Source organism: Saccoglossus kowalevskii, chromosome 10 (genome assembly GCF_978046115.1).
Source record: "Saccoglossus kowalevskii chromosome 10, keSacKowa6.1, whole genome shotgun sequence".
NCBI classification, from domain to species: domain Eukaryota; kingdom Metazoa; phylum Hemichordata; class Enteropneusta; family Harrimaniidae; genus Saccoglossus; species Saccoglossus kowalevskii.
The window spans coordinates 4,357,056-4,369,444 of record NC_140650.1 but is presented as its reverse complement, the minus strand read 5'-3'; the positions used below and the strand labels follow the sequence as shown (position 1 = coordinate 4,369,444).

Here is a 12,389-nt window from a genome sequence, read left to right as displayed (position 1 = left end):
AATGGCGGCTTCGCGGATTTCTGTTGATGCGCATGAATATCGGTTAAAGAAGTGCTTTTATTGCACTCTATTTTATGTACCTCACAATAGAATAGAATTAAAGATATTGTAAGTATTGAAAATGTATTATCAATAAATAGTGCAAATAGGCTCCAAGGCTTTCCGTTTGTTTTCTGATTACCAATACCAGAGGTCAGTTCACCGCGGAGGTATAATTTATTTGCTAGTTGTTGTTGTCACTTCCGGGTTCAGAAATCAGCTGCTCTGGGTCGTATCAATCAGACAGACTAAAGTCGAAATCCCGCCCAGCCATGCAAAGCGTAGCTTGTTTTATTAAGGTTGCCAACTTGTCGTTTGTACGAAAGTCTGTTGGACTGACGTCAACTTTTGTTAGAATGAGTTCGAGTGGAAGAAATCTTGATATCGCAGGGATATTTCCACCTATACCAACCCCTTTCGACAATAATGAAAATGTCAGCTGGGAGCATTTAGAACAAAATTTGAAAAAATGGAACCAAATACCTTTTAAAGGTGAGTGTGATCATCTTATTATAGCTCTATACCTATCGTATAAGACTGACTGCTAGTGATGTTAGTATAGCCATAGACTTCAAGTTAGTACGTCCATGCTCAGACTACAAGTGTACACATGGTATACCCATGCTTATGAAAATAGATTAGTAAAAGGGTTACCGTTTAGCGATTTTATGGGCACAGATCTAGAAGCAGTACCTACACACGAATTGGTGACGTCATAAAATACATGACCTTCAATCGGGGTCGTTTCCTCGGTATATACAAATTGGTATATACAAATTACAATAAGATACTTAAGACATTACACATAAGGTAAAACAAATCATGTGACAATATAATGATAATAACGGTAATAAATCATAGCTTAACAGTTGAACAGAACGCTCATATAGTCAGTCGGGTGACGCTGAGGGTCACGAACTGTGTTGCAAAATGGCCGTGTGGTTGAAACTGGGTCATGGCGTGACGGGTGAGGAAGACATCATTAAACACTCAAAATCACAATAAAACGGGGAAGTGGTTGCATATTACGGCGTAGCCAACATGGGAAATAAAAAAACACCCAATACAAACGACATGGGTTCGAATCACACTAGATACACACTCACCAGAACCGAAGCAATCAGAAACCAGCAATCGTTTTGGCTTTTCCGTTCAACTCATCGGAACACTGGAGTAGTTAGAAAAATGAACACCACTTAACGACCAACGTCGTGGCGTGGTACACAAGCGTGCCATCAAAATAAAACAAAATTAGCTTGAAAAGACAGTGGGTTCGAGTCCCGCTCAGAGCTACCGTAAAAACGTAAATCAAATAAACTGAAATCTCTCAAACCGTAAACAACGAACGTCGCAAAAAAATAATAAACCTCACAAAACTCCACCATACAAAACTGAATGAATAAATAATAAAATAACTAACGTCTTAAACTGGACGACGCGCAATTTGTTCAACAGTTTCCAGATTGTGACAAGAGATAAACAAGACCCAAGTCAAGGTAAGTTTTGTTAAAGTGTCGATAGCCGCGTTCCCTATATTACGATAACAATTCATGCAACAGACGAATATCTTCTGTGGTGTTGTTGAATTTATACTGTGTCTGCGGAATTGTTGATTGAGGGTTCGAAGCCAGCAGTTAACATTTTGTTAGAAAGTTTCACAATTAAATCAAATATCCAATGATACCAGTATATTTATTTCATTATTTTAACAACTTGCAATGGTGGAAGTTGGTCAAACACGAGTTCTTACACCTAAATAAGTATCAAATATTTGTCGACACATTTATTCTCTCAACCTTGTAGAGGTGGAAATTAATTAAACAACAGGTATTTACTCACAAATATAATGGTCAATATTTGTCCATACATTCATTCTGTCAATTTAAGAACTTGTAATTGTTGGAATTAATCAAATGAGAGTTGTCTACACCAAAATAAGTTTCAAATACTTGTCCATACATTTATTCTCTCAGTTTAACAACTTGTAATGGTGTAAAATAATTAAACGAGAGTTGTCTACACCAAAATAAGTCTAAAATATTTGTCCGCACATTTATTCTCTCAATTTAACAACTTGTAATGGTGTAAAATAATTAAACGAGTGCTGTCTACACCAAAATAAGTCTAAAATATTTGCCCGCACATTTATTCTCTCAATTTAACAACTTGTAATGGTGTAAAATAATTAAACGAGAGCTGTCTACACCAAAATAAGTCTAAAATATTTGTCCGCACATTTATTCTCTCAATTTAACAACTTGTAATTGTGGGAATTAATCAAACGAGAGCTGTCTACACCAAAATAAGTTTCAAATACTTGTCCATATATTTATTCTCTCAGTTTAACAACTTGTAATGGTGTAAAATAATTAAACGAGAGTTGTCTACACCAAAATAAGTCTAAAATATTTGTCCGCACATTTATTCTCTCAATTTAACAACTTGTAATGGTGTAAAATAATTAAACGAGAGCTGTCTACACCAAAATAAGTCTAAAATATTTGCCCGCACATTTATTCTCTCAATTTAACAACTTGTAATGGTGTAAAATAATTAAACGAGAGCTGTCTACACCAAAATAAGTCTAAAATATTTGTCCGCACATTTATTCTCTCAATTTAACAACTTGTAATTGTGGGAATTAATCAAACGAGAGTTGTCTACACCAAAATAAGTCTAAAATATTTGTCCGCACACTTATTCTCTCAATTTAACAACTTGTAATGGTGTAAAATAATTAAACGAGAGCTGTCCACACCAAAATAAGTCTAAAATATTTGTCCGCACATTTATTCTCTCAATTTAACAACTTGTAATTGTGGGAATTAATTAAACGAGAGTTGTCTACACCAAAATTAATCTCAAATATTTGTCCACACATTTATTCTCTCAATTTAACAACTTGGAATGGTGTAAAATAATTAAACGAGAGCTGTCTACACCAAAATAAGTCTAAAATATTTGTCCGCACATTTATTCTTTCAATTTAACAACTTGTAATTGTGGGAATTAATTAAACGAGAGTTGTCGACACCAAAATTAATCTCAAATATTTGTCCACACATTTATTCTCTCAATTTAACAACTTGTAATTGTGGGAATTAATTAAACGAGAGTTGTCTACACCAAAATTAATCTCAAATATTTGTCCACACATTTATTGTCACAATTTAACCACTTGTTAATAGTGGAAATTACTTAAACGCGACTTGTTTAATCAGTTGACATCAATGCAACTTACCCGCAGACAGTGCACAACAGAGTATCATTATTGAGCAATTATAAACAGGAACGTGTCTTGGCATTAGGGTTAGGGTCAGGTCAGGTATGGGCAACGGAATTATTAACAGGAACGTGTCTTGACATTAGGGTTAGGGTCGGGTCGGGTCAGGTATGGGCAACGCAAATGGCAAACACCCAATTGGCAAGATGTACACTAACGGGTTATGGCATGCATATAGTTTACACAAGTAAAAACACAAAATTGGCAATTTTTTGGACAATTGTAACTCAATAATAGAAATATGTTGTATTTCTATATATATATATACACACTATATAGTCTTATCAAATGCAAACACATCCAGTCAATCAATTGTGGGCTTGTGGTTCAGTTGTCTACACAGTGATCAGGAAGACCCGGGTTCAATTCCCATGTCTGCCCATCTGCCCATATTTTTCTCGCACTATTTGGCAATAAAACTAAATATGACAACAAATTATTCAATTTGCATGACTACCCACATAGCTCAGTTGATTTGTACTATGTGAGCGATCGCTGGTTCGAATCCAGTATGTTTAGTTAGATTTTTGAATGCTAGTGAAAACAGTGCTCCTATGAATAGGACTTAAATCCTATCCCTTGTGTGAAGACAGTGCGCTGGGAACTCAAAGATCACAAGTTCGAATCACGGATTGGACACTCCTATAAAAGACATGAAAGACGTTAAAAACATAAACAGCGGATTCAAAAACTCAAGTCAGAAAAACAGAACACAAGAATACTACCCTACATGGAAGCCAGTCGAAGTCGTCGAAGAACGAACACAGTTGACAGCTGTAGATCACGCGCAACAACAGGCACGAGGAGCATGGCTGCTTTCCAAATGGGTCCCTTCTTTTGTATTGACCCCCTAAGGATTACTAATCCCCCTTTCTAACTCTTCCTCCAAAAATAATATATCGCCCCTTTTAAAATGTATTGACCCACAAATCAATGAATATTCATTTGATCAGATATCCCACAGTATTTACATATATGACTAGTAGTGCTCAGTTGTTGTCTGACTTACTTGTAACTGTGTGCCACATAACAGAAGAAACAATCAAACAGTCTGACCACAAAATACATGTATTTGCATATGCTCAAATGTGACTCCTCATCATGGGCATTCGACCTATTTAAAGTGCCTGTGAAATGGCTGCTATTTTCACACCTAAAATTATCAATTGATATATAAATATTATTAATTTTTATGTTTCTAAGCATGATTTTTTTTTTTTAAGTGAAAAAATGTGTTTTAAAGTCAGTCTATGGCAACTTTATTTTTGTGTATTTTAAAACGAGGCTTCTCATTAGCTTCTCATTTGCATACAGAAATTCCCCTTGTGACGTCAGAAGGGGAAGTCGCATGGCAGCTTGCATTGCCGATACGTGTAAATAAGGCAAATTTCTTGTCCAGTTTTCTCGTCTTTGACTATATTGTCACTTATGTACTTGTTCGCTGAGGAAGAATGGACCATAATGAACACATAGTATCAATTTTTGTTGCATGGGGTTGAGTTAGATGCGAAATATGTCCGTTCTGGTGTAGCTGGTCACCGTGATCTTCACCGACACCGGCGCACGTTTGTACACTGTTGCTGGACAAAATAGAATTTGACGTCGGAATTATCTCGTTATTTAGCAGGTTACTAGGCACGTCACTACACTGTTTTATTTCATCGATCGTCTGAGTAAAACTTTCAAAATCAAAATAAAAGAGAACATATTTTGACATTCTAAACATTAGACTATAGTGATCACTATAAAATAATTAAAAAAATGACAAATCACAGTTACTAAATAAATGACAGCCGCGTGGAAATAAATTGACATTTTGTTGAAATAGGTGAACGCGTCGGGTCACGGCGAAGGCAAGTGCGTTAAAAGCGGCGTTTAATTGGATAACAAAAATAATCAAGATCGACACACATACAGATAAATTCAGAGTGGATTCGAGTTAGCTTGATCCATGGCGTGATTGTCATAATTATAACATCGTATTAAAACTTTTTTTGGTGGAAACACCAAGCCCGGATTCTTATTTCATAAATTATTATGCAGATCAAGCTGCAAGCATGGAGGTAAAAAAGAACAGAGGTGTGAATTCGACATTCAACACCAATCACCAAACAATTCAGAAACTTTTAGCCTTCGAAAATGAAAACAGTTAGCCGTGTGTAAGGGCTGTGTAATTTCCTGTTTGTCCGACACTTCGTTTTCGTGTCACTGTCAAAATTATTGCTACCTTTTACTTAACAGGGACTATTAAAATGGTCTCTATAAAACGATAATCAGGATCGCAAAAAAATTCAACTGATTTGAAACACTTGCCGGACGTCTCTCTCTCTTCTGAAATCCGCCTCGGTGATCATGGGCTGGTCCAGAATCTATTTCTTTCAAAAGTGTTGCGCCATGTTCACGTTGTCGGCGTTTCTCTTTAAACCTAGTCATTTTTTTTATGGACGAGGACAGTTGAATGAATCTAAGGTTAAGTGATGTCGCACCTTCGGATCGATTAAAAACTTGTGAATACATACACTATGGCTATATGTTTCACTGCAACTGACCACAACACAACATCTAAAAACTCTCTCTCACAAAAAAAAAGAAAAAAAAAAGAACGCCGACCGAAAAATGTATATCGTTTAAAAGTATACTGAATGACCAGTGTTATTACGGCTCAGGGGGGTGACTTCCTCTCACATTTTGTCATTTGGTGGCGCACTTTCGGCGAGAGTCGGAAATACGGAAACAGTCGACCGTTTCACGATAGGTGAGCGTGGCTACAATACGAGAAATATCCCAAATTTACTTGGATACGAGTAATCATTTTCAGCAAAAAAATCAATAACTACCTTTTTCAGTGGGACACAGATCTAAAATGGGAAACGTGAGGGTGGGCATTGCACAGGCACTTTAAAATAAAAGAAAAATAATCACATTCTGTTGTTTCAAAAGTGTTCCTTAATTGTTTATTTTGACACAAGTCATCAACTTTTTGGCTTTTTTAGGGTTAGGTTGTTGAAAAATAACTGAAATCATGCAAAAATGAGCCTAGTTCCATGGTAATGTTGAAGCATTTTTTCAGTAAAGATAAATAGTATTCATAACTTACAAGTAACTACATGTATTTTTTTACCATATGTACCTGAACAGAATGTTGAAAAAGTACAAAGCTGTATCACCACAAGGAATAATGGTAAATTGGTTAAAATCATCATTTTTATTGGTGTATGACAACTTTTTGGTCTAAAAGTAGTTTGGTAATAATTTTTTTCTATCATGAACTTGTGAGTGGCAGCATAACATGAAACATTTTAGTAAAAGTCCAGGGAATCTAGAAATAAGTGTACGGTATGTATTTTTCTAAAAAAAAAAATGGATAATTTTGGATTAAATGAAGATAATTGGCTTGATTAAAATTTTAATAAAAAGTGAGGAAAAGATTATGTGAGTTTTATTCTGTAAAAGTTGACTTTGATATTTTGTCATACAGGCTATGTAGTTCAAGGATCCAATGGAGAATACACATATCTAACCAAAGATGAAAGAGTGGAAGTCGTAAGTAGAGTTAGAAAAGGCACTCCAAAAGACAAACTAATAATAGCTGGATCTGGATGTGAATGTAAGTAAATAATATTGCACCCAACATATCATCCATGCTCCCTTGTTTAGCTTTGAATTATTTCAATTTTGCAAGAGACAAAATCATGAAATTTGGTCTCCATTAAGACTCCATTTATCATAAAAATTGAAAATAGAGATTTATCATCAGTATGAAAAAAAAAGTATACATGTACTTCCTAGTAAAATGTTTTAAATAAATATACCATTCTAATAGGACATTGTATTGTTATTTTGTTCTGCACTGTTGTTGTTGTTGTTGTTGTTGTTGTTGTTGTTATTATTATTTTGGATGCTTTTGGTATCTGTCCTTAACGTTTTGATACACAGTTTGTTATGCACCATGTCTGAGGTATGCGTTATGAATATTGACAAAAAAACTTTGTCCCTCTCCCTAGAATTCTCCCACTCTCCTCAATAACACCAACTTGCAATAACAATAATGTTTTATTGCAACTTTCTATCAGTGTACAGCAGTAAAATGTTATGATATAACAGAAGAATAACATATTGTTATCACACAGCTACTAGAGATACTGTTGAGATGAGTAAATTGATGGCCAGTGCTGGCGCCGATGCTGTCTTAGTTGTGACACCATGCTACTATAAAGCACAGATGAAAGCAGCCGCTCTAGAACAACATTATAGAAAAGTATGTGTAAACATTACTCGTAACACAACTTAGTATACCCAGAACACAAAACCATACTGAAATTTCAGTATGAAGTTTATAGAACTCTGAGATCACTCCGAAAGCTTTACTTACTTAGGGTGATATGATGTACCAGAATGTTTGTGATTTTTTTTGGCTTCTCAGTGAACTGTGTGTTCAATTATTAATTCAAATATGAATTCGCTAAAAATCACTGTTTACTGAGAATACTTCTTTGGAATTCAGATATGATATTACCCACAATTTGTGCATATTTATGATATCTAATATTTCACAAAATAGTTTTGACACCCAAAAAATAATTTCAGAGTGCATAGTCATCGTGATAATTTGTTGAAATATGTTTATACATTGTCAACCATTTCTTGTATTTGCTCAAGGCCACATCTTCTGATGGGGGGGGGGGCACATTCACATTTGTTACATAAATGAGGCATTTCATTTGTGATGATTACTCAATCGATTATTATTGTCAGGCAATATATGTTTTGGTTTCTATAATAATTACGGTACATGCAAACATCCTGTTTTGTCACCTGACATGCTGAATTATGTAGAATTTACAGCAAACAAACAAACTGCAGGGAACTTGACCTGATAAATTACCACTTTTACAAATTGCAAAAACTTGACAGCAGCCTCAACGTAAATGAACAATACTTGTACAAATTGTATAAGGAAGTGCCTAAAAAAATATTTCTCTTTTCCAAACTTGTCATCTTATGTTTATTGATCTACTTAGTATGCTCATTTGATGTGAAAATAACCAAATCTTATGACAATTGAATGTCAAGATAATGAACTAAGACGCAATGTTGATTCAAGATAATGTCTAAATAAATAAAGAAACAATGACAATATAATATTGTAGCAATGATACAATAATGAAATAATTAAGAAATAAAGTTTAAATAATAAAACAATAGCAATACAATGCTGTAATAATAACAAGATAATGGAATAAGCACAGAAAACAGATTAAATAAAGACCAAATAACTGAATAATGTTCAAATAATGACAGCCTGCTAATTTTGGCGATATTCTCACCCCATACAGGAGCATTAAATTTCACATTTTGAACTGCAAGTCAAAACAAACACCACCATTAATGTTTTTAGGAATATTCCAATGTTGCAAGGAAAATGGTTTGGAAAATACAGATTTTGTAAAGTAAATTATTTCAGAGGACGCTGTAATATAAATTTACTTTCATAATTTTTTTTCAAATATTGTATTTGTGTTTTGTAATGTAGGTAGCAGATGAGAGTCCTATACCGGTTATACTATACAGTGTACCTGGGAATACTACAATAGACTTACCGGTGGATGTTGCTGTCAATCTATCAAGTCATCCTAACATCATTGGTATGAAAGAAAGTGGTGGAGATGTAAGTCCTACATGTATGTGCCAGTCTAGTCTTTCTACCATATTAGCTGACATACTTTGTATTTACACTATATCACCTGACGTCGTCCACAGGTAAACTCATGAACATCGTCAACAGGGTAACTAATGAACATCGTCAACAGGGTAACTAATGAACATCGTCGACAGCGTAACTCATGAATGTCGTCGACAGGGTAACTAATGAACATCGTCAACAGGGTAACTAATGAACATTGTCAACAGGGTAACTAATGAACATCGTCAACAGGGTAACTAATGAACATCGTCAACAGGGTAACTAATGAACATCGTCAACAGGGTAACTAATGAACATCGTCAACAGGGTAACTAATGAACATCGTCAACAGGGTAACTAATGAACATCGTCAACAGGGTAACTCATGAACATCGTCAACAGGGTAACTAATGAACATCGTTAAAAGGGTAACTCATGAACGACGTCGACAGGATAACTCATGAACGTTGTCGACAGGGTAACTAATGAACATCGTCAACAGGGTAACTCATGAACGACGTCGACAGGGTAACTCATGAACATCGTCGACAGGGTAACTAATGAACATCGTTAAAAGGGTAACTCATGAACGACGTCGACAGGGTAACTCATGAACGTTGTCGACAGGGTAACTAATGAACATCGTCAACAGGGTAACTCATGAACGACGTCGACAGGGTAACTAATGAACGTTGTCGACAGGGTAACTCATGAACGTTGTCGACAGGGTAACTCGTGTACGTTGTCGACAGGGTAACTCATTAACGTCATTGACAGGGAAACTCATGAACATTGTTAACAGGGTAACTAATGAACATCGTCAACAGGGTAACTAATGAACATCGTCAACAGGGTAACTAATGAACATCGTCAACAGGGTAACTAATGAACATCGTCAACAGGGTAACTCATGAACATCGTCAACATGGTAACTAATGAACATCGTTAAAAGGGTAACTCATGAACGACGTCGACAGGGTAACTCATGAACATCATCGACAGGGTAACTAATGAACATCGTTAAAAGGGTAACTCATGAACGACGTCGACAGGGTAACTCATGAACGTTGTCGACAGGGTAACTCATGAACGTTGTCGACAGGGTAACTCATGTACGTTGTCGACAGGGTAACTCATTAACGTCATTGACAGGGAAACTCATGAACATTGTTAACAGGGTAACTAATGAACATCGTCAACAGGGTAACTAATGAACATCGTCAACAGGGTAACTAATGAACATCGTCAACAGGGTAACTAATGAACATCGTCAACAGGGTAACTCATGAACATCGTCAACATGGTAACTAATGAACATCGTTAAAAGGGTAACTCATGAACGACGTCGACAGGATAACTCATGAACGTTGTCGACAGGGTAACTAATGAACATCGTCAACAGGGTAACTCATGAACGACGTCGACAGGGTAACTCATGAACATCGTCGACAGGGTAACTCATGAACATCGTCGACAGGGTAACTAATGAACATCGTTAAAAGGGTAACTCATGAACGACGTCGACAGGGTAACTCATGAACGTTGTCGACAGGGTAACTCATGAACGTTGTCGACAGGGTAACTCATTAACGTCGTTGACAGGGAAACTCATGAACATTGTTAACAGGGTAACTAATGAACATCGTTAAAAGGGTAACTCATGAACATCGTCGACAGGGTAACTCATGAATGTCGTCGACAGGGTAACTCATGAACCGCATCGACAGGGTAATTCATGAACGTCGTCAACAGGGTAACTAATGAACATCATCAACAGGGTAACTAATGAATATCGTCAACAGGGTAACTCATGAATGTCGTCAACAGGGTAACTAATGAACCTCATCGACAGGGTAACTCATAAACGTTGTCGACAGGGTAACTCATGAACGTTGTCGACAGGGTAACTCATGAACATTGTTGACAGGGTAACTCATGAACGTCGTTGACAGGGTAACTCATGAACGTTGTCGACAGGGTAACTCATGAACGACGTTGACAGGGTAACTCATGAACGTTGTCGACAGGGTAACTCATGAACGTTGTCGACAGGGTAACTCATGAACGTTGTCGACAGGGTAACTCATGAACATTGTTGACAGGGTAACTCATGAACGTCGTTGACAGGGTAACTCATGAACGTCGTTGACAGGGTAACTAATGAACATCGTCAACAGGGTAACTAATGAACATCGTCAACAGGGTAACTCATGAATGTCGTCTACAGGGTAACTAATGAACCTCATCGACAGGGTAACTCATAAACGTTGTCGACAGGGTAACTCATGAACGTTGTCGACAGGGTAACTCATGAACGTTGTCGACAGGGTAACTCATGAACGTTGTCGACAGGGTAACTCATGAACATTGTTGACAGGGTAACTCATGAACGTCGTCAACAGGGTAACTCATGAACGTCGTCGACAGGGTAACTCATGAACATTGTTGACATGGTAACTCATGAACATCATCGACAGGTAACTCATGAACGTCGTCGACAGGGTAATTCATGAACGTCGTTGATAGGGTAACTCATGAACGCCGTTGATAGGGTAACTCATGAACCTCATCAATGGGTAACTCATGAACATTGTTGACAGGATGAACATTGTTGACAGGATGAACATTGTTGACAGGGTAACTCATGAACGTCGTCGACAGGGTAACTAAAGAACATTGTCGACGGGGTAACTCGTGAACTTCGTCGACAGTGTAACTCATGAACGTCGTCACAGGGTAACTCATGAACATTGTCGACAGGGTAACTCATGAACGACGTCTACAGGGTAACTCATGAATATTGTTGACAGGGTAACTCATGAACTTCTTCAACAGTGTAACTAATGAACGACGTTGACAGGGTAACTCATGAACCTCGTTGACAGGGTAACTCATGAACCTCGTCAACAGAGTAACTCATGAACATTGTTGACAGGGTAACTCATGAACATTGTTGACAGGGTAACTCATGAATGTCGACGACAGGGTAACTTGTGAACGTCATCAACAGGGTAACTCATGAACGTTTCGACAGGGTAACTCATGAACATCGTCGACGGGGTAACTCATGAACGTCGTCGACAGGGTAACTCATGAACGTCGTTGACAGGGAAACTCATGAACATTGTTGACAGGGTAACTCATGAACATTGTTGACAGGGTAACTAATGAACATCGTCAACAGGGTAACTAATGAACATCGTCAACAGGGTAACTAATGAACATCGTCAACAGGGTAACTAATGAACATCGTCAACAGGGTAACTAATGAACATCGTCAACAGGGTAACTCATGAACATCGTCAACATGGTAACTAATGAACATCGTTAAAAGGGTAACTCATGAACGACGTCGACAGGATAACTCATGAACGTTGTCGACAG

At 37.0% G+C, this 12,389-nt stretch overlaps 1 protein-coding gene across 1 annotated transcript in view; it reads left to right on the top strand.

The window, feature by feature from the left end:
* The first annotated feature begins 224 nt into the window (after positions 1-224).
* Positions 225-12,389, top strand: part of LOC100372772 (4-hydroxy-2-oxoglutarate aldolase, mitochondrial-like) — a 44,520-nt gene continuing 32,355 nt past the window's right edge. The window contains exons 1-4 of the mRNA XM_085504164.1: positions 225-531; positions 6,801-6,929; positions 7,453-7,580; positions 8,856-8,990. Coding sequence (XP_085360290.1) covers positions 312-531; positions 6,801-6,929; positions 7,453-7,580; positions 8,856-8,990 — 612 coding nt within the window. The 5' untranslated portion in view covers positions 225-311. The remainder of the gene's footprint in view (positions 532-6,800; positions 6,930-7,452; positions 7,581-8,855; positions 8,991-12,389) is intronic.